At 42.1% G+C, this 23838-nt stretch overlaps 1 protein-coding gene across 2 annotated transcripts in view; it reads right to left on the bottom strand.

The window, feature by feature from the left end:
* Window positions 1-2823: 2823 nt before the first annotated feature.
* LOC115153240 (disintegrin and metalloproteinase domain-containing protein 12) overlaps window positions 2824-23838 on the bottom strand; it is a 150241-nt gene continuing 129226 nt past the window's right edge. Inside the window, exons 13-23 of one of the 2 annotated variants that reach the window (XM_029698470.1) lie at window positions 19115-19204; window positions 18565-18760; window positions 18028-18136; window positions 17259-17457; window positions 16881-16958; window positions 14583-14691; window positions 12597-12783; window positions 12113-12215; window positions 10361-10609; window positions 3431-3600; window positions 2824-3314 (exon numbers count right to left, since the gene is read on the bottom strand). In XM_029698470.1, the coding sequence (XP_029554330.1) occupies window positions 3260-3314; window positions 3431-3600; window positions 10361-10609; window positions 12113-12215; window positions 12597-12783; window positions 14583-14691; window positions 16881-16958; window positions 17259-17457; window positions 18028-18136; window positions 18565-18760; window positions 19115-19204 (1545 nt within the window). In that variant the 3' untranslated portion in view covers window positions 2824-3259. The remainder of the gene's footprint in view (window positions 3315-3430; window positions 3601-10360; window positions 10610-12112; window positions 12216-12596; window positions 12784-14582; window positions 14692-16880; window positions 16959-17258; window positions 17458-18027; window positions 18137-18564; window positions 18761-19114; window positions 19205-23838) is intronic. The other variant, XM_029698471.1, reaches the window with a different exon arrangement.

The raw sequence follows: 23838 nt of genomic DNA, 5'->3' as shown, positions 1-23838 counted from the left end.
CGACACCAGGACAAGGATGGGAAGACACCACTTATGGTACACTCCAAACACTTCTTCACAAACTTCTGATGTGCCACTAAAGAGGTTACTCATGATGCAAACTCATCGAGACTCCTTCGAAAATAGGACATTGGACAGGAAAGTTCATAGGACAAGGCAAGCAGTCAATACAACAACTGTGTCTGCTAGGTGGCAGTGTTGAACCACCATGAGTTGCTGGTGCAGTTGTTGTTGGACAGGGCCGACCACGATGTGAAGAACGAGGCAATGACAAGTAACAGCATGGGTTCTGTTGCGATTAGAGCAATTTAAATCATTCTAGAATTGACTGATATTTTTGTCTTTGCAGTTTGGGCCAGGGGAAGCTGAAATAGCAAAGGCCTTTGGGAGAGAGGTAATGCTTTCTCCATAAACATTACTGTTGCGTTGTACAGTATGTTACTGTTATAGTGAATATATGAGCAAGTGTTGTTTATTATTTTTTCCCTACAGAATTTCATCAGTTTATTAGGACAGAAGAGTATAGTCAGAGATGGTATAGTCCATTAGTAAAGGGCTTAGGTGGACAGCATCATTTTTTTCATAATTTCTAATAGCTTTATTATTGTTGCTTATTTTTTAACACATTGTATGTATACTAAACCTGCATTTTTATCTGGATATTTGTTTTGCATAACAAAAGATTTTTATGGCTAAATGATGAGATTTTTATGGCTAAATGAAATAATAAACCATCAAGAATTGCCTCAAGACTCAAAGGACTGACTTGGTTACGCTATACTGTACAGATGTCTGATAAAACCTTATCCTATGAGAGGGAGACACATTTCACATTGCTGTGCCAATGAGTCATGTATTATTATTTGTAATAATGTGTTTGTGTTGTCTTCTACCTACATTCGCCTGTACAGTCAGCAAAATAAATGCAAATAAATCAAATGAACAGCATAAGAGAAACCTCATTTATTTGGCTCCGCAATAATGTTCAAGTACTCCAACTCCTCCAGAATCCAATCTTTTACCATAATCCTCATTCCAAATGGAGTTTAATTAAAAAAAAACATGTTTTATTGAACAGGATAAACCATCACTTTGTGGTTCTCACTGCTCTTGTAAAATAAAATAATGATTGCTGACAGATACTATATTTACACTAACTGTACAATGGCTTTTCATTTGAAAATGTAACAGTGAAACAAAAAATACAGTACATTTGTAGAAAGCATCTTTTACATGTGAATAGATCTGAAGATCTGACAAATGCTGACATCAGATAGCAGTTTATCTACATCTGTAAAAAGGAACATATACAGTGATTACTAAAAGTGTAAATGCAACTACGCAATGCAAGTCTGATGAGTAGCGAGTAGTGCATTCCACAATATTGAGCGACAAGACATACACTGCATTATGAGTACACACACATGCATCCATTGAATTAAAGCACAACAGTATATTGGTGATCACAATACATTGCAGACCAGGTTTGATATTTTGTTTTACACCTACAATAATGCAACCACATGTGCCCCTGTTTACTGCTGTACTGAATACTTTTTTATGTAAAAGTTCCCTCCTGTTGAAACAACCTTGCAAAAGTAGTTATGAGAGTGAGGTCATAACTTCATATGGTAAGCTTGCTGCTACACACACGCGCAGGCATGCACGCACACACACACCCCGTGCCATGCCAGGTGACTGAGCAGTATGATGAACACTTACTCAGCACCCATCAGAGCTATATTTAATGAACCATATTGTGGCCAAGACATTATGTACCCACAGTCTCACTTTAATTTGGACAACATTTTAATGTATTGGAAATCAATTGTGTCACTTAGTCCACAAATTAAAGTAAAGTAAAGTTTAAAGGGAAAGAACAGGACATTCAGTACAGGTATTGGATATATTTGCTGTAAGACTGTAATATTTCAAAGGACAAATTCAACTTAATTGGAATTGTCTTGAAAACCTCAAGGAGAGTTGTGTGCCAATGTGTGAGACCGAGCTCCAATAGTAAATTAATAATGATAACCATGAGGTCAAGTACCGGCAATTACCTCATAAAGTAAACCACTTGTGCATACTTTTGTCTGAGTAAACTTTGAAAAGATAAAAATGAATAAAACATTGGACACCATCTAAGTGGGGTTTGGACTGTTCACAACACTGAAGCCATCTTGACACCACAGCATCAAGTGAGCTGAAGTGTAGCACGCTCCTCCACCAGCCCAGTTATATTGCATTATTTGGTGTTGCTGTAATTCTCTGGAACCCAGCAGTGTCAACTCATTTTAGACTCTCCTGGCCCCGCTGGGAGCATTACGTATTGCACAACTGCCAGCAAATACTCCAAACTGTGTGTAAGAGAGTTGAGTATTTATGAAAGCGGTGACTACAGCATATCCTTCAAGTCTGTGGTCACAACATTAACTATTAAGGGCATGTAAGAGCCCAAAATCATTTGTAAGTTTGTAAACGTGTTCAAGTTCGCCAGCGGAGAAAAACTTCAAGGTCAAAGATACTTTTCTCTGTGGTACTGTAGTTCTATACTTGGGTCCAATACCCTGTCAATTAACTCATATTAGGGTACATACTGTATGAATAAAGATCATGTATGTAGGTCATGTATGAATACAAAGATCGAACAATAATCCAAAATGTCAATTCTCAAGTATGTGTCCACTCTGAACAATTCCCTTGCTTTTGCACCGAATTGGATTAGTTGAAACCAGTGGAGGCTGCTGAGGAGAGGACGGCTCATAATAATGGCTGGAACAGAGCAAATGGAATGGCATCAAACACATGGTTTTGATACCATTCTACTTAATCTGCTCCAGCCATTACCACAAGCCCGTCCTCCTCAATTAAGGTGCCACCAACCAACCACCTGTGGTCGAAACACACCTCAATTGACAAGTCCAACATGTCAGTCCGACACTGTTGCTGATTATGAAGTGAGTGGATGCCTTGGAATGTGAAAGCAGTTCTTATTAATGACAAACTGAACATAAACTCCCAGTCCCTAACACTGCTGCTTAGTGAGTTACAAGGTATAGACATTAAATAGTTCATTTGTACCTGAGTGAGGACAACAAAAGCACCTTTCAGAGGCATAGCACCAATGTTTGAAGTCAGTCCCCTTTTCCTAAAACTCTGAGACCCTTTCAAAGTTGCAAAGGTCTGGTAGAGTCTTGTAGTGCAAATATGGGTCTCCATCCATAGAGCTCCCCACTATTCCATCTCCATTTCTTTGTGATCAGCGGTTGAAATGATGAGTCTTAGGCAGTCTCAGGGATTGTATGGGTGCAGGTCTGAAAAGGGAGAAAAAAAACATGCAGAGCAAAGATTACATTTTTTTTTCATACATTTTTCATTCATACAGTATATAGCTATAAACTTTTGCCAGCCAGCCCACCGTAGAACAGACCTGTTTGGTTGTGGGATGGTGAGCAGGGGCCTGGGCACGGTGGGGATGGGGATAGGGATGGGTCCAGGGAGGCGGACCCCCACCACCGAGGTGCTGCTTTCCACCCAAGCACGCCTGTCCAGAGGGTCTGCAGGCAGGGGCTTCTGGGGCGGACTGGGCTTCTCACGGTCCTAGGAACGACAAACCAGAAGTTGAAGAGTAGTGTTGGCACAGAAACCTCACTAGAGGGCACTGTGTTATAGAGTTCACCAGAATAATGTATCTGTCTGTTCTGTAGCCACCACTTCCGTAGCAACTCTCTTTGGAAGGTTATCTAAATGAGGTGCCATCATGTGTTACTAATCTAAAATGGGGAGGGCGAGGTAATGGCAAACATCTGCTAGCAGCATCCCAGCTGCTCTGCACAGTTTGTAGGAGGAAAGGAACAAACCTTGCGCAATACTCACAAATAAGTGCCAAGTTACAGCAAACACCAAATTCAAAGGATTTAGAGAACAGAATGAAGTGTTAAAGGCAATTCTACAGTAACAGAATGATGCAAAGACTCCAATATGTAACTTTAAAATGTAAAAATAAACTATGATTGTGAAGTTAAACAAACCATACAACTCTATGTACAAGGATGATTTTTAACAATTTCCACAGAACATTTTACAAAAACACATTTACTTGAAGAACAATGCAGATACAAAGTTTGCTAACAGAATGACGGTTTGTGCTGTTTGAGCCGTCATTCTGTTACCAAACTTTGTGTTTTTAACATAGAGATGTGCATAGAGTTGAAGGGTTTGTTTAACTTTGCAATCACTGGTTTTTGTTTAAAGTGAAAAATCGGAGTCTCAGCATCGTTCCGTATCACCACAATAGGAACGAGAAAGCATGCCCATGCTCGCACATGGAAAAGTATCGCTCGAGTCTGACAAAATGGAATGTAACATTGAAGATAAAGTTCGTAATGACACAATTTCATGTGTACAACATCTGATGACCTACATCACTATACTTGGTGTTTTTGGAGCTTTTTTTAATCCGTGCCCTGGCACTGCAGAATGAGCATGAGGTATATCGCTGGTTGGGGTCTGTTTCTCAAAACCAAGTGAAATCGTCCAAAAAGTGTCTGGAATCTTCCATAACATGCCATTTATATAACAAATATGAGCTTGTCCTTCAAGGGTGGAAAGTGTGTCCTGGACTAGATGACTTTGTTGGGAATTCCAGCTCTGTAATGTTTCACACATCAGCAAGAAGGTGATTTACATCAACCATGCTTGAATAACTGTGACCCCCTGATGTGAAAGATTATTATTCCATTATGTGAGTGGTTTGACCATGCATACATGGCAGCGGTAGGTAGGCATGGCATAGTGTGGTAGGTAGAGAAGTGGGGTTGTAACAGCACCTGAAGACATGACGTGTCATTTAATGAATCAGTTATGAATGGCCATCCCCAGTGATGTCATCATTAGTGGCTACTCTGTTGTAGTCGATCAAGCTCTTAGACCAGATACGACTGCCCCCACAAAAACACATTTGACTGAGTCTACAGTACTAGTGTTAATGTTTTGTAGCTTAAACCACATCTTGTGACTTGGACTCAGTTAAATTGTATTAGGACAAGCAGTGGAGACCACTTCTGGTGAAACAGCGGTCTGTTTGTTGCTTCAATTTGCCTTTCGAAACGCTAAACTCAAAGAATAAGATCACCTCCTGGGGATGGCAGCTGAATCGTCTCCTGATGCAGTTAAACCAGAGGCGCCACAGAGGTTGAAATAAAGACCTAATCAGATTGAAGCCTTCTCTCCAGCCTGGTGTGGCTCCCAGTAAGTAGAAGTGCCTCTAACCACTCATCTTGAATCAGATAGGTTTTCCTCTCTCTGATAGTTAAGGGGTAGGGTAATCTGATACTAGATCTGTTGTTAAGGGCATCTAATACCTCAAGTGTTGTGTGTCTACCTCTCTGTGGTGGGTAGATGGGGAATGAATCCCACACAGCGGGGGTAGTGCTGGACCAGATACTCCACTACTGCAGGAGTCTATGTAGATGAGACGTCACCTTGGACACCATATAACATAATATGGACCCCCACATTCAACACCAACTGTGCTCCTCAGCAGACCTCCTAAGTCAAGATGTACCTTTTTGCCTGAACTGTGAAACCTGATTTAGACCATGCTGATGTGACAGGTTAAAGGAAATACTCATAGCCTGTTATACATTAAAAAGTATTAGTAAGTTCATAGTATGTGAGGATCTTAAAACATCTAAGGTTAAAAAGATCAGGCATTCAGTATTAGTTGATAGAGATTGATAACATTCATATAATTGTGTTAAAAAGTTAAAATCTGTCAAGCGTACAAAGGGTAAGAATTGTAAAAGGAATGTGTAAATGTTATATTGCTCACTTTATTTTGTGGTGCCTAATTGAAGGGGAAAGGTGTTAATCTGTGATCTACTAAATGCTCTTAATCTATGAGCCTGAGATCACTTGCTCTGGTCTCCACCCAAACTCGTGGGGAAAGCGCGGTCTTTTTCCTCATTGCACTAAAGCTCATTGAGGAAACAATACCGTATCACTCTCGTGACTATTTCTCCCCTTTTTCAGGGGCGTAACACTGAGAACCCTTGGGCAGTTAGATAGCATAGTGGACATTTGGGTTGTAGTAAAGTACTACGTGAATATACAGCTAACATTGAATTTCATAATTTTTAAAGTTTTGTTTCAAAGATAAATATGTACAAGAGAGCTTGAGTACAAGATAACCTGAGTAATAATAATAATAATAATAGCAATGATAAATGAATCATTACAGTGCCTTCGGAAAGTATTCAGACCCCTTGACTTTTTCCACATTTTATTAGGTTACAGCATAATTCTAAAAAGGATTAAATAGTTTTTTTCCCTCATCGATCTACACACAATATCCCATAATGACAAAGCAAAAACAGTTTTTTAGAAATTTTTGCTAATTTATTAAAAAAGCAATGAAATATAACATTTACATAAGTATTCAGACCCTTTACTCAAAACTTTGTTGAAGCACCTTCGCCAGTGATTACAGCCTCGAGTCTTCTTGAGTATGACACTACAAGCTTGGCACACCTGTATTTGGGGAGTTTCTCCCATTCTTCTTTGCAGCTCCTCTCAAGCTCTGTCAGGTTGGATGGGGAGCGTTGCTGCACAGCTATTTTCTGGTGTCTCCAGAGAAGTTTGATCGGGTTCAAGTCTGGGCTCTAGCTGGGCCACTCAAGGAAATTCAGAGACTTGTTCTGAAGCCACTCCTGCGTTGTCTTGGCTGTGTGCTTAGGGTCGTTGTCCTGTTGGATGGTGAAGCTTCGCCCCAGTATGAGGTCCTGAGCACTCTGGAGCAATTTTTCATCAAGGACCTCCTCTCTGTACTTTACTCCTTTCATCATTGCCTCGATCCTGAGAAGTCTCCCAGTCTCTGCTGCTGAAAAACATCCCATCAGCATGATGCTGCCACCAACATGCTTTACCGTAGGGATGGTGCCAGGTTTCCTTCAGATGTGATGCTTGGCATTCAGGCATAAGAGTTCCATCTTGGTTTCATCAGACCAGAGAATCTTGTTTCTCATGGTCTGAGAGTCTTGAGGTGCCTTTTGACAGCCAAGTGGGCTGTCATGTGCCTTTTACTGAGGAGTGGCTTCCATCTGCCCACTCTACCATAAAGGCCTGATTGATTGAGTGCGGTAGAGATGGTTGTCCTTCTGGAAGGTTCTCCCATCTCCACAGAGGAACTCTATCAGAGTGACCATCGGATTCTTGGTCACCTCCCTGACCAAGGCCCTCGTCCCCCGATTGCTCAGTTTGGCCGGACGGCCAGCTCTAGGAAGAGTCTTGGTGGTTCCAAACTTCTTCCATTTAAGAATGATGGAGGCCACTGTGTTCTTGGGGACTTTCAATGCAGCATAATTTGGTACCCTTCCCCAGATCTGTGCCTCGACACAATCCTATCTCGGAGCTCTATGGACAATTACTTCGACCTCATGGCTTTTTTGTGCTGACATGCACTGTCAACTGTAGGACCAATCAAGTTGTAGAAACATCTCAAGGATGATCAATGGAAGCAGGATGCACCTCAGCTTAATTTCGAGTCTCATAGCAAAGGGTCTGAATACTTATGTAAATAAGGCATTTCTAAAAACCTGTTTTCGCTTGTCATTATGGGGTATTTTGTGTATGTTGCTGAGGATTTAATTTTTTTTTAATCCATTTTAGAATAATGTAATAAACGTAATAAAATGTGGAAAAAAGTCAAGGGGTCGGAATACTTTCCGAAGGCACTGTATGTAGCGTTTTTCAAGGACCCAAAGTTGCCTTACAATTGTAGAAAAAAACACAACATACATATACCATCCGTTGTTAGTTTTTACCATGGGGAACTGAACTATGCTAGGCTGCTACACACTCCATTCTCACATATGTGATCCATTTGTTGCCATACCTCAACAGAGACTTTCTCAGGAGAAGGGGATGCATTGGATCTATATCTGTCTCTCTCCATCTCTTACATGCTCTTCCCTTACATCTGGGAGTAGTTATGTGCTTTATACACCAGAGAGAATAGTAACATCTCAAAGTTAATGTCTTCCTTTTTTTTTTTTTACAATGACGTGCATCTGCCAGCGCACTCTGCACCTCATAAAGCTACGGACATCTGACATGGTGCTCTATGCATACAGATCACCTGCCTGCGTGAGCCCTGAGCAGACAGATTGATTTACATACTCTAGATACAGCCTTGCTGGCTCAGCACAAAACTGGATTTGTGGAGAACAACTTTAAGGATAAAGTGCACACGGTACATTTTTTTTGAGTTGTTTGTAAACTGGTTCCACAGCATTTGTTTGTTTACTCAACTACTCAAGTGTTACCTGAACTTAAAAAAAATGTTGTTGGCCCAAACTTAGCTCCAACTTGAGAAAACTTAAGCAAAAATTCAGGCAACTTGCTCAACTTGTCTCAAATGTTCATTCAACAAAAAACATTTTATTTGGCCATCTAAACTGAAAAGGCTGTGGAACTAGTTACACACACACAAACAGTGCTTTTGACATACCATGTTTTCATATTTGACACACATGATTATTTTGTGCATGTTCATTTGGACAGTAATTATTAATCAACATGTCCTCACCTAGGATTTGAACTCACAACCTCTAGGTTCACAGCATACCGATCTTCTTGCTACCACACCATGTGTGTGCCAATGACTGATTTCACCTGTATTACTACACTTTGCACTTCAAAGTAAATCTCAGCTCTGTTAAAAGTACAATCAAGTACATTTTTTCTATATTATAATGATTAAGGAGTAAAATTAAAACAGAGTAAATATGTCCCACCAACCTTAGTCAACTACACAGAAAACCCTTACATTGCTGAAATAAGTCAATCAAATCCATGATGAGAGACTAGTCCGATTAACTGATAATAGACACAGACATTATGGCGTAGCAGGAATATCGGAATGCTGTGAACCAAAAACTTGAGAGGACATGTTGAATAAAAGTTACTGTATAAATGGACATGCACAATGTATTCATATACTGTATGCTAACGGGTGTCAAATATGTAAGTTGAAAACATTGTATGTTAAAAGCACTGTGTGTGTGTTTGTGTATAACCAGTTGCACAGCATTTTTTAGTTAAGCATTTATTTGCTTAAATAATCATTTCTAGTTGAATGAACATATGAGCCAAGTTGATCAAACACATTCATTTAAGTTATTTAGCTATGCCTTCCAGTGGTTATAGCAACACACTATTTAGTATGCATGGTGCATAACTTATCCAGTGTGTAATAATATGTTTATTGGGACCCAAGGCAAGTGTTTTGAATAAGTGAGTGAGGGAATCCGTATTTCCGATTGCCCTTGTTGAATTTATGTTCTTCAAATTGTCACGTCCTGACCAGTATAAGGGTTATTTGTTATTGTAGTTTGGTCAGGACGTGGCAGAGGGTATTTTGTTTATGTGGTTCGGGGTGGTGTTTTATGTAGTAGGGTGTTTGATTTATTATTTCCGGGTTTTTGGGGTTATGTTCTAGGTTTGTATTTCTATGTGGTCTCTAGTCTTTTGTATTTCTATGTCTAGTTTATTGGGGTTGGACTCTCAATTGGAGGCAGGTGTTTTCTAGTTGCCTCTGATTGAGAGTCCTATATTTGGGTATGTGTTTGGTTAAGTGTTTGTGGGAGATTGTTTCTTGTTTTGCGTGTGTGAGCCTGACAAGACTGTTTTGTTGATCGTTCGTTCTTCTTTTGTTATTTTGGTGTTTTCTTGGTTAAAATAAAATACAAGATGAGCATCCACATTCCTGCTGCGTTTTGGTCCTCCATTCCCGACGACAACCGTTACACAAATGTTATGGATTGTGTGAATTAATAAATCTACTTTTTACTATGTTGTTTCCAGCAAGATCAATTTCCAAAGAAACCCCCCAAAAGGGAATTAGGGCAGCACGATATGGGCAAAAAATGTCATTGCGATTGCGATTTGAGATATTGCAATTTTACTTGCGATGTAGATCAAAACACTTGGGTGAACTGATGGAATCCTAGAAATAGAAAGATTTATATTAAAAATCAAAGTGGAAAGCAGCATCTTTCTTGTTTGGAACAATCTGTTGACCACATTTGACCTAACAGAACAGCATCTAAACTTATAGCGAATCTAACAGCGAGGAGGAAGAGCTGTGCTACTTGAATGAGTAAACTATAAAAACAAACATTACACGCAGCTGAGTGACATTTCAAAATATTGCATGTGATATGAATCTCTTGAGATATGGATATTGTAGATGTCAATATTGCGATTTCATTGTGCATTCGATGAATTGTGCAGCCCTACAGAAAATACATTGGATATTTGTATTCATAGCGGATGGCATGGCAGAACAGTGACTACTAACCTGGTCCATCCTGTAGGGCTGCTGTCTGGGCAGGCTGTGGCAGGGTGGTGCCCGCGGTGGGGAGAGGGCAGCATGGGCCGGCAGGGCCCTGTGGTGGGGTGGGACTGGGGGCAGAGGTTGCTGTCCCACACTCAGGGAGACAGGCATGGGGTGGCTGATGTGGATGGGCTGGTAGTTGGGCAACCGCCGTAAGCTGTGGGAATGTAAACTGTGTGAAGGGAGGAGAGGCTCCAAACTCCGGTGGGATGGCTGTGAGGATGGAGTGAGGGGGAGGGGATATGGAGGGGAAGGGAGGTAGAGAAGAGAGAGCTATTAGTTTGGGTTTTCAGTCAGGGCTTGAGCTATTATGTTCTCCTCCCTCTGCTCCTCCTCAGATCATTTAGGTTATTTCCTGTTGGAGTCTCCCAAACAATCATTTCAAATCCCTGGTACCTATGTACAGTAGCTGGATACAGCTAGGAGAACCCAGGGTAAAACTATACCCATGTTCTCTGTCATGGATGTACTATTACTATGAATTAACACGTTTCACAGGCAGTCAATAACAGAAAACATAGTAAGTGAATCTAACAGACTGAAACGGTCAAAGCCAGCACCAGATTGCCTGTCCAGAACTGCTGTTAATAAACCTAATTGCACCGGAGATGGATGGACTGGCTGGCCTGGCCTGTAGCTACGCTACACCAGGCGACCTGCAGAGAGTCTGCTGGAAATCTGGACAGGGGGAACCGTGACTGCCAGAACAAACAGTAAACAGCAGGTAGACTGAATACTGCTGAGGAGCCAGAGTCACGTTTACTAGAGGAGACGATACTGGTGTTGGAGACAGAACTGGGTTAAGCATCCTTCCTGGCCAAGCCAGCAAACCCTTAACTCCTGAACTCTGACCACAATGATACACTCCAGCTGTTCTCCATGGGAATCGACTGTGGCTGTTTGAATGCTCACACACACACACACACACACACACACACACACACACACACACACACACACACACACACACACACACACACACACACACACACACACACACGCGCGCGCGGACACACACACGCGCATACACACACACGCACACGCGCGCACACACATGCGCACACACATGCTTATCAATTCTAAAACAAGTCCACCCCAATTTGCCTCTTACGCTTGACACCAACTCTTTTCTCCTGTGTCCCTGAACACAAAGGCTTTTATCTCAGGCAGAACCATTATACACAGCCCTATAAGGATACTGCACCATGATTACTTCTCAATCAAAGTTTCTTCAGCCTTCTGCCAGCAATACCGTGGCCTCATTAATATTTCTTCAAGAAAGAGACGCTGAGACTAAATCAATTATACGCTTAGCCGTCAACTTGTTTTGACAATAAGTCTGGAATGAATAGGTTCAGATAAGCATGGCAAGCCTCACACCAAGTTGATTCCCTGTTGTGGTGCTGGGGTTTTGATACAGTATGATTGCATTAGAAATCCAATGGTGTGTGACCGATAGTTTGTCAGCAGTTAGTTTGTAATACTTCTTTGCTAACACACACTTTAACTGTCCCTACATCCATATCCCAATCTTTTATACAATGCAAAGTGTACTTCTTACGTCTTCCATTTTGTTGGCCTATGACTGAACCAGATCTAATCAATTGATCATAAGGGAAGGTTGGGGGAAAAACTCCAGCTCCCTCACGTGTAACAAACAGTTTGTGTTCTACTACAGTCACTATGAGGGAAAATCAGCTGCAGAAAGAGACCCACCTTGTATACGCTGGCACCTGGAGGCTTGGCTAGGGGCTTGCGTCGTGAACTGTACATGGACTGTGTCTGGCTGGGGCTGGTTGCCCTGGTGGACCCAACAGACCTATGAAGACAGAGGTAACATTCCAACTACTATACTAGTCTTCTACTAACTACTATTCTACATCTCTTAAGGAGCTGCAGCTTTGAGACACAGAGTAACAGGCCTTTTTCTGTACAAACAAGGCCCGCATGCATTGTGAGGACTATGTGCTGGACTATGCGTCTTCCCCTCACATGGTTAGTGGAGTCACAAGGGTATCGCTGTGAACACATCCAATCACCAGAGAGAGACCATGGGACCATAACGCATATTAGAAACAATATCTCTGTCATTTCTACAAGATAACCATCTCTACACGAAAGCATCTCTATAAAAGTATTCTGTCTTGATATCCAGAACATAAGATGAAACACAGGTGTGGGAGGAGGTGTCCTACTGTACCTCAGTTTATCCATGGTGGTCTTCTTGTTGGTGAAGAGCAGACTGACCAGAGTCTTCCTCTTGAGAAATACCAGGAACCCAGCACCCATCAGGCTGAGGAGGGTGGCCAGGATTGCCATGGCAACCCCCCTGCTGTCAGCTGACGTCACATACGACAACACGCACATTAATACACACACACGCACATCTACAGCACAGCACAAACAAGACACACAGAGAGTGTTAATAGAAGCCACATCAGGGTTTTAGTACATTTGACATTATTTACATCATTATTTCCTTCCGCTCTTGAATGACCAGACAGGGAAAGTTGTACGTGTCTAGTTGTAATGAGTTGTATGTAGCTAGGGTGAATAGGTGACTGAGGTAGATCCGTCTGCAAGTTTGGAGAGCTTAGTAGAGGTTCAAAGTAACTAACTTGCTGTGAGCAGGTTATGAAAGTACAGCTAAAGGTGTTAACTTTTTATGGATGGTGGCAGTATTGAGTAGCTTGGATGACTGACGTGCCTAGAGTAAACTGCCTGCTACTCACGCCCAGAAGCTAAGATATGCATATTATTAGTAGATTTGGATAGAAAACACTCTCTGAAGTTTCTAAAACTGTTTGAATGATGTCTGTGAGTATAACAGAACTCATATGGCAGGCAAAAACCTGAGAAAAAATCCAACCAGGAAGTGGTTTGAAAGTTTTTCAAGTGATTGCCTATCCAAACTACAGTGTCTGTGGGGTCATTTTGCACTTCCTAGGGCTTCCACTAGACGTCAACAGTCTTTAGAACCTTGTTTGAGGCTTCTACTGTGAAGTGGGGGAGAATAAGAGCTCATTGAGTGAGAGGACTGCCAGCAGGGCATGAGCCTCAGCCATGTGCCCTCACATGAGAGGTAGCTCAGTTCCATTGCATTTCTGAAGACAGAGGATTTCTCCGGTTGAAACTTTATTGCAGATTTATGATAAAAACATCTTAAAGATTGATTCTATACATCGTTTGACATGTTTCTACGAACTGAAATTGAATTTTTTGAGTTTTTGTCTGACCTGCGCGTCGTGAATTTGGATTTGTGAACTTAAGGCGCAAACAAAAAGGAGGTATTTGGACATAAAGGATGGACTTTATCGAACAAAACAAACATTTATTGTGGAACTGGGATTCTGGGAGTGCATTCTGATGAAGATCATCAAAGGTAAGTGAATATTTATAATGCTATGTCTGACTATTGTTGACTCCAACATGGCGGATATATTGTATGGCATGTTTTTGTATCTGAGCGCCGTACTCAGATTATTGCATGGTGTGCTTTTTCGGTAAAGCTTTTTTGAAATCTGACGTTAAGGAGAAGTTTATCTAAAGATCCATGCATAACACTTGTATTTTCATCAACATTTATGATGAGTATTTCTGTAAATTGATGTGGCTCTCTGCAAAATCACCGGTTGTTTTGGAGGCAAAACATTACTGAACATAACGCGCCAATGTAAACTGAGATTTTTGGATATAAATATGAACTTTATCGAACAAAACATACATGTATTGTGTAACATGAAGTCCTATAAGTGTTATCTGATGAAGCTTATCAAAGGTTAGTGATTCATTTTATCTCTATTTCTGCTTTTTGTGACTCCTCTCTTTGGCTGGAAAATGGCTGTTTTTTTGAGTATAGGCGCTGACCTAACATAATCATATGGTTTGCTTTCGCCGTAAAGCCTTTTTGAAATCAGACACTGTGGCTGGATTAACAGGAAGTAAAGCTTTAAAATGGTGTATAATGCTTGTATGTTTGAGGAATTTGAATTATGAGATTTTTGTCATTTTGAATTTGGTGCCCTGCACTTTCACTGGCTGTTGTCATATCGATCCCGCTAACGGGATTCCAGCCATAAGAAGTTTTAACTTGATTATTGTCCCAAACTAACTCTCGTACTCTGCCCAGATTAGTGGAACACAGGGTGCAGTTAGTGAAGTATGAAGAGGACGGAGTGTACTGTACCTGACAATCTCATTGGTCCACTGTCGAGGCTGCCTCCAAACCCCGCCCTCTCACAGAAGGGAGGGGCCCAGTGCTCCTCACAATGGCAGCTCTTCTTGTTGTTACACACCTAGAATCCCAACGCATGCTGGTTAATATTCAGTTGACACATCTTCACCTGTACAATACAATACTGTCCATAGCTTGTGTTCTACCAATAGACACTGGTCAGAGTACAGGAAGACTTGTGTGCTAGGCCTCTAGGCTCTAGGGATCATCCGACACACAGTAGTGAGAGACTACATGGCAAGGATCCATGGGATATGGATACGTACGTTATAAGCTACCAGTATGCATCGTACTTGCCTATGACACACATGACATACGAGAGATGCTTTAATCTGGCACACAGGCCTGCAATTCCTCATAAAAGAGAGAGATGAAAATAGGATTCCAGCCCACATGCTTGAATTACTTCTACAAATAAACCATACACTCGTTCAATCAGACCCATCGGTTTTCATGTGGCGGGCACCATAGACTGTGCAGTGTCAAACATGATTGAGAAAACATGTGCAGGGGAGAGCCCATCCCAAAACACAGTTTTCCGAGCGGGAAAAGGATCCATGCAGGGAGGCCTGTGGCTGGGATCGCTCCAGATCGAATCTGGCCCCGAACTGGGAAGAGCTTTCCCTGCCTGCCTCAGAGTGACTGACACTCCCTTATGTGTGTGGAGTGTTTGGGGCCAGGGGTGGTCAGGTCAAGATTTAAGGACACATAAGAACCCCTGAGGGGAGATCTAAAGATGTGATAGGATTATCCCACAACGTACTGTACAGTACACAACACACTCATGCACATATAACGTTATACAGAATGACATCTACAAAGAGCCACATATGGAGATGCATACTGGCTCTGGATTTATTTAAAGTCTTGGGTTGGTTAAGGTTGTGACATCATGTGGGTTTGAAATCATAGAGATCATATTAAATTACTAGAGGGGCTATGTCATAAACACTATGTTCCATAATGGGGTGAAAATGGCAGCCATCTTGGTCAGCGAGAAATCCAAAACCAGTCTAATTTGAATTAACGGCAGTAGAGGCATAGGTGATGCATTTCCTGCTTTTACTTACGCAGGAGAATAAAAGTTCGGCATGTGATGTATCAGAAATGATGTAATGGAATTATAGTCAACCTAAAATATGTCCTATCATCAACTGATTTCAGACTTTTTATGGCTGTGGATCGACAGCATTGACTGAATGGAATGTTGGCATATTGGCAGTTAATTAAAAACATTTATTGAATTATTCCTCTAAAATTTCTGCCTAGCTAGCTAACACACATAGAGTGAAGATGAATTATTCACATTCATTGTTTTAAACAATATCTCATGACAACACTGGCAAACCATGGTTGACCAACTCTGACCAACATGGCTGACCTTTGGACCATCATAAGAAGGTTCACATCCATTCTAGTATTCTAATTCCTAATTCTATGGTCTGAATATAGTTTAGATAAATAAAGACACTAATGTGTAGTTAGTAATAGGGGTGACATCACCACCTAGTTCCACCTGTTCTTAATGAATGACTGAATCATACATCATCAAAATTAAATGTCAAATAAAACTTAAAGGAAGCAATTAAACATTATTATTAAGGTAGACTAGGGCAATTTCTTACTCCAGCTTTGATTCTGTGTTTTATATTCACCTCTGTTAAAGGTGGGGAAACCATGCAGAGGTTCAAAAGCCAGTCACAGTAAGAAAATCCGGCCCAGGGTCCTGCTTTTCATTCATTCACTCATTGAACTAAACAACAAAGTAAATACAACATAATTGGCTTCTCTTCGCAGTATTAATACCTATTCAAACAGCAGTGAGCATTTTGACTAGTGCAGTTTGATGCTTCCAGACTATAGCTACTTGCTAGTATTTTCTAGTGCTGCTTGGCCTGCCTTCTCTATGACAAAAGATGATGGACGGCACTTTAAGTAGAACATAAATGATGCCATTAGATGGGATTGATTTAAACCATCCGGAGCGATGAAGATCGATTGGAAAGCATCGGGGTAGCTGACATAACTCATGGGCGGTGAGTTAACTACAACTACGATAACTACATTGGCGCTCTGTGTAGTAAAGGGCGTACTGTACTACTCTACTGTGTGGCAATGTTGAGGTCAACAAGATGCTGTGATACATTAATAATATTGACATGACAACAGTGTTAAGCTAACATAGGGAAATAAGTCACCGCATTCTAGATACTCAACATAAAATAATACCCTCCAACACGGAGTACTCACCCCTCGTCCGCTGCACTTCCCTGAACATTGGTGCACACCAAACACACTGACATTCTGGCACTGACGATTTAGACACATCTATGGAATAGAGAAAGAGTCATATTGAATAAATTATTTATCAAATGTGAAGTACTGTAGTACTCCAAATGTGATGTTAGCTATTGAATGGAAATTCTATCTTCCGAGAACTGCTATCTATTCCATTCTCTGTTCTTTTGTAAGAGACCCAATTCAACTGATCCCAGTGATGACAGTAAGTGATTGGTTTGGAATTGGGCTAAATACAAGCCTTGGCATTAGCATCCCCACCACTGGTGACTACAGTCTCTCTCTAGTTCTGCTTGATAACAGGTGCAGCGCCCTACAGAGTGCTCTCACCATGCCCTCTCCACACGTGGTGCCAGCCAGAACCAGTCCAGGGTCAGGCATGTCATCACCCAGGTAGACGTGCGTCCCCCGACACAGGATTCTCCCTCCTTCCTGAAGAGGGATGTTGGTTTCTATGGAGACAGCATTGGTGCCAATCACAGGCCGGTTGGCCCCTCCTTGACACTGAATTTTACCACACTTTGCGTCTCTGTGTAAAAAAAGACAACACACACACACACACACACACACACACACACACACACACACACACACACACACACACACACACACACACACACACACACACACACACACACACACACACACACACACACACACAAGGCATACAGTTAAACACTGACAATCTCTGACATGTGAGAGATGGTGTGTAATTGTAACCAAAGGTGAAAGACAACTAGACAGCCTTTGTCTCACCTTAATGACTCCCTCAGCCCTCCAGCCATTAAAGCAATTACATCAATTAACAAATGCTTGATTAGAGGTCCAAGAACAATTAGCCGACATGAATAGTATAAAATGTTCATGAATACTTCAAACTGTGATTTGCCTTATATCATCTCCAAATTGTGTTTTTAATTATTGTTCCTTCCTAGGCTATTTGTCCCATATAATGTGCCATGCTGATTGTCAATTGGCACTCTTGATAATACCAATTCAGATAAACAACATTGTTTTATTCCTTGGTCTTTCTTGCTAGCTCTTTTTGCTTTTAAGGTCAATAGACATGACTTACATCACAACAGCTGCTAAGTCTTACCGGGCTTCACATTTGGCAAACAATCCCTTGGAGTCCTTGCCACAGTTCCCGTAAGGATCTCCTGCTGAGTTAACCCTCTCAAAGCAGATCCCCGGGGCAGGTTTGGCTCCTGCAGGAGAAAGAGATAGTGGAAGATAGAAAGAGAGTGAGAGAAGAGGGGGGGAAGTGAGAAGGGAAGAGAGAGAGCGAGAGAAGGGGGGGGGGAAGAGGGAGAGAGCGAGATGTGATGAGTTAGAGATGTGACAAAGCATCCCATGAGCCAAAGGTAACCCCTGACCTCCAGATGTTAAGGCAGGTCAACTGAGGAGGAACCTGTCTTCATCAAAATGATTGTTTACGTGATGTCTGTTAGCTTGTTCTGTCCAGGTGCTGCATGGCCTCTCCCTTGACATTGAACTGATTTATAAGCTAGGATTAATTGTTCCTTAGCTACTTCAAGAAACATGTTAAAAGGAAAGTTAGATGTATTCATCTGATCTCTCCAAACATTTTTTTGACAATCAAGACTTCCAGTCCCCTGGGGGGCGCCCTACTGACCTGGTCCCCATAGTGTGATGCACTGCTGCTCGTGGGTCTGGCAGATGCCGTTGTAGCAGTATCCGTCCACTTTGTGGCAAGAGTGCCCGTCATGCAGGTACACGTTGGCAGGGCAGTGGGGGTTGGCACCAGTACAGAACTCTGGCAGATCACAGGAGTTACTGGATTCTCGACACGGTGTGCCAGCAGGCTTCAGCTGCAGAGAGAACACATAGACAGACAAATAACCACACACCCACACCTCAATGACAATGGAATCAGAAGGGCAAACTAAATTGAAAATGTTTGCCATCGTTTTTTGTACTCTGGAGGGCCCAGTGCTTGAATACACCTTGATTTAAAAGTCTACATTTTTTTACTGTAAACTCTCGCTTTTGTAACATGTCAATGGAGCAGAGAATTTGATTTCCACGCTTTTTGTCACTTCGACAGGGAGGAAAGAGGGAGAAAGAGAGAGAAAGAGACATGAGAGAGCAAAAGTGCGAGGGACGGAGAGACATTTGGGAGAGAGGGAGAGGTAGAAAGATAGAAACAGAAAGAGCAGTCTTACCCTGCATTCCTCGCAGCACTGTCCGTGTGCACACACGGCATCTCCCTTTAGGGTGCAGGTGGTGGCATTGCAGCAGGGGTTCATGCATTCCTGAGACACAAAACAACAAATGGACCTCATTATCGGTCTGGACCCCGAATCTCAGCTGTTGTTGCTGTGTTCATGTCAGATCAGTCTTCCAGGTCAGCTGGTCGGCCAGAGCACTGTCAGCCCTGAAGTCCCACAGCACAGCCCTTTAACGCTGTGATCTAAAGCCTGGAGATACAATACCACGGCACAAACAGACAGGAGAGAGCCCATTCTCTGTCAGGGTAAACATATCTTCGGTCCCTGTATGGGGCTCATATGTTTCGGAATTGGTTCACTCTGGTGTTAAAACAGCATACTGTTTTAACGTTCATTGATGTGCATTCTATACAATGGGTGGGTGGATGTGGAGAGACACAGATCAAGTTTAGGGTGTATTGTAGGTTGGGGGTGTGGTAGGGTAAGGGGACAATGTTTGAGATTTCATTGAAGGTGAAGGTAGTGAAAGGATGTTGTAAAGGTAGTTAAGTGGTTGGTGGGGTGTGGTGAGGTGAGGTTGGTGGGGCTTTGAGGCTCCTGAGTGCTGGAAAGGACAAACACTGAAACACAACGAAAGGAAAAGAGACCACACAGGGAAAGAGATGAAGAGAATGAAGGGGTGTTAGAGAGAGACAGATAGGTGCTGGAGAGTGAATGACAAGAGGTGATGGAGTGAGAAATGAACTGGGATTTAGAGAGGGAAAGAGACGTAGAAGTAGATGGTTCATGTGATAGATTAAAGGAGTAAAGGACAGAGTATTTTATTTTATTTCACCTTTATTTAACCAGGTAGGCAAGTTGAGAACAAGTTCTCATTTACAACTGCGACCTGGCCAAGATAAAGCAAAGCAGTGTGACACAGACAACAACACAGAGTTACACATGGAGTAAACAATAAACAAGCCAATAACACAATAAACAAGTCAATGACACAGCAGAAAAAAAAGAAAGTCTATATACAGTGTGTGCAAAAGGCATGAGGAGGTAGGCAATACATAGGCCATAGGAGCAAATAATTACAATTTAGCAGATTAACACTGGAGTGATAAATGAGCATATGATGATGTGCAAGTAGAAATACTGGTGTGCAAAAGAGCAGAAAAGTAAATAAAATAAAAACAGTATGGGGATGAGGTAGGTAGATTGGGTGGGAAATTTACAGATGCACTATGTACAGCTGCAGCGATTGGTTAGCAGCTCAGGTAGCTGATGTTTAAAGTTGGTGAGGGAAATAAAAGTCTCCAACTTCAGCGATTTTTGCAATTCATTCCAGTCACTGGCAGCAGAGAACTGGAAGGAAAGGCGGCCAAATGAGGTGTTGGCTTTGGGGATGATCAGTGAGATTTACCTGCTGGAACGTGTGCTACGGGTGGGTGTTGTTATCGTGACCAGTGAACTGAGATAAGGCGGAGCTTTACCTAGCATAGACTTATAGATGACCTGGAGCCAGTGGGTCTGGCGACGAATATGTAGCGTACAGAACGGTGTTGAAATCCCTTTTAGATCTTTAATTAGAAGCTGAACCCCATGAACATTCTCTTCCAGGCCACAACAGAGTCCCGGCTACACCATCTCTCCTTTGTCTTTACTCCCCAACCAGGCCCTGGTGCATTGACGCTGTGGTCTGATGACACGTTGATGCTGGTGGGTCAGGACTAGAGGTGGCTTAGTTGGCTTCTGCTTCACTGTTGAAGGGAGTTTTATGGGATTGGCTGTGCTCTTGTGGCCTGACGTCAGCCTATTGTTTATGGGGATAGAGGGATGCTTTCATCCCCCGGTCCAACTGGGCATGTGGTGACATCACCGGGTCACGGAGGGTCACGGAGGGTCACGGGGGGGGGGGGGGTGCCAGAATGTCAGTGTGTTTGGTGTGCGCCAATGGAACAGCGAACGGCAGTATGCCAACCCAAACCACACAGCTGGCATTACAGCGTTCTAATTATTGCCTGATTGGAAATACCTCATACTGTAATTGAGGTGACACTGGTCTCATCATTGCTTGACAAATCTGTAAACACTTGAGATCGAAGGACATCAGTGTGTATCATTGGGGTAGACTCAAAAGCACAGATATGTTCTGTTTATTAGTTGAGGCATTGGATGCCACAGTAAATGAGATAGTCATCTCGGAGAGGAGTGGATACAGAGAGTTATGTGGGTGTATGATGGAATGGGAGTGCTAAAAGAGTTCTATTGTGTGCATATCAAATGCATCTTCATCAAAAACCCCCCTAATGGTATCCTTAACCATTCTGTCATCCTTAAGACAACAAAAACACACCCACATCCAGTTCATGACCAGCTTTCTTGCTGTTCTGCTTGAAGACTAACACCTAAGCACAGTGCCAGAGGGATTTCTCATATTCTGTGGGATGTGAGAGCAGCTGCTGTGGTGACGCTGAATACTACTCCAGTACCTGTTCCCCAGATGTGGGTCTGGACTGGTTTGGACTGGCTTCAGTTCCCATGGCAGCCATGTCAGTGTGGTGCTCTGTTGTATTGATGGCACAGACAAAGAAAGCTCCACCTTGCCCTGATTACTCTCTTGTTTATTAGGATTGTCACAAATCTGGACGGCACACTTGATTAATGAGTAAATGAACAGGATGTGACATTGTGGCACAGTGTCAGGGCAGTGCTAGGCACATATGGGAGGCTGACAGGGAGAGGGGGGGTCTGGGTAAATGGCTGAAAATAGCTGATGGTCTCCAGTGTTTTGTAGTGTTATGCATGGAGTTCTTTTACACATCGATGTCATTGTCTTTGTGGCAAAATAACAATGTTGACAGCATGGCATGCAACTATACGTATGCAAATGTAGCATAGTGATGTTGTTACCATAGATTATGCACAGGCATTTTATTTCAAAGGAGTTGTACAAAGGACTCTTATTTTGATAGAGTAGAGGTGACTGGGTCAATGGGTCCTCTCAAGAGGTGATACATTTATTTTTGGAGTCATTTACATTATATGTGTTTTTTAGCACAGCTGGGTTGCTGTCATTTAATTTGATGTAAAAAGCACTGAACTGTATTATCGCATGTTTAAAAAAGTGTGTAACGTCAGGTTTGATAGTGCATCCTTGGTTTGTTTGGTCCATTTGTTTGGTAACCTGTTGCTTCCCCTTTAATTGTCCTCTCGTCTGCCTTTCCTTGGGAGAAGGTATGTTGTCCTCTGCAGAATGCTCAATGAGGTTAAGAAGAATCCTAGAGCATAAATTGAAGACTTACAGAAATCTCTGGAACATGCTAACATCTCTGTTGACGAGTCTACGATACGTAAAACACTAAACAAGAATGGTGTTCATGGGAGGACACCACGGAAGAAGCCACTGCTGTCCAAAAAAAACATTGCTGCACGTCTGAAGTTCGCAAAAGAGCATCTGGATGTTCCACAGCACTACTGGCAAAATATTCTGTGGACAGATTAAACTAAAGTTGAGTTGTTTGGAAGGAACACACAACACAATGTGTGGAGAAAAAAAGGCACAGCACACCAACATCAAAACCTCATCTGTAAAGTATGGTGGAGGGAGCATCATGGTTTGGGTCTGCTTTGCTGCTTCAGGGCCTGGACAGCTTGCTATCATCGATGGAAAAATAAATTCCCAAGTTTATCAATACTTTTTGCAGGAGAATGTAAGGCTCTGTCCGCCAATTGAAGGTCAACAGATGTTGATGCAACAGGACAACGACCCAAAACACAGAAGTAAATCAACAACAGAATGGCTTAAACAGAAGAAAATACGCCTTCTGGAGTGGCCCAGTCAGAGTCCTGACCTCAACCCGATTGAGATGCAGTGGCATGACCTCAAGAGAGCGGTTCACACCAGACATCACAAGAATATTGCTTAACTGAAACAGTTTTTTAAAGAGGAATGGTCCAAAATTCCTCCTGACCGTTGTGCAGGTCTGACCCGCAACTACAGAAAATGTTTGGTTGAGGGTATTGCTGCCAAAGGAGGGTCAACCTGTTATAAAATTCAAGGGTTCACATTCTTTTCCGACCCTGCAATGTGAATGTTTACACGATGTGTTCAATAAAGACATGAATGAAAACGTATAATTGTTTGTGTGTTATTAGTTTAAGCACACTGTGTTTGTCTATTGTTGTGACTTAGATGAAGATCAGATCAAATTTTATGACCAATTTAAGCAGAAACCCAAGTAATTCCAAAGCGTTACCATACTTTTTCTTACCCCTGTAATTATACTTACCATGCATGAGAGCGTTTTAAAACTTTTTATTTACTGTAACTCGCTAGCTAGGTTAGCCACGCAGCCTGTGGGGTATGATGGTGTATTGTTTCCATGTACTTAATGGTTTGCTGTACCCTGACAGGTGCGCAAGAGCATTTCCGCAAGAGCTGACACTGCAAACTGTTTTTGTCAACTCTCTGCAGGTGGCAAATAAATCCCCACAAATCAATCCAGTTATCAGAGTCACGTTATTTCCGACGCAGCACATATTGAAGCACGTTACACAAACCTTTTCATATGCTTGTGCTTTCTTGTGGGGCTTTGTGTGAGTTGTTGTGCTTTGCTATATATATATATTTATTTTTTTTACAACTAGGCAAGTCAGTTAAGAACAAAATCTTATTTTCAATGACAGCGGGTTAACTGCCGTGTTCAGGGGCAGAACGACAGATTTTTACC

This window comes from Salmo trutta, chromosome 18 (genome assembly GCF_901001165.1).
Source record: "Salmo trutta chromosome 18, fSalTru1.1, whole genome shotgun sequence".
In the NCBI taxonomy this organism is placed as follows: domain Eukaryota; kingdom Metazoa; phylum Chordata; class Actinopteri; order Salmoniformes; family Salmonidae; genus Salmo; species Salmo trutta.
The sequence above is the reverse complement of the archived record's forward strand: the minus strand, read 5'-3'. Positions and strand labels throughout refer to the sequence as shown.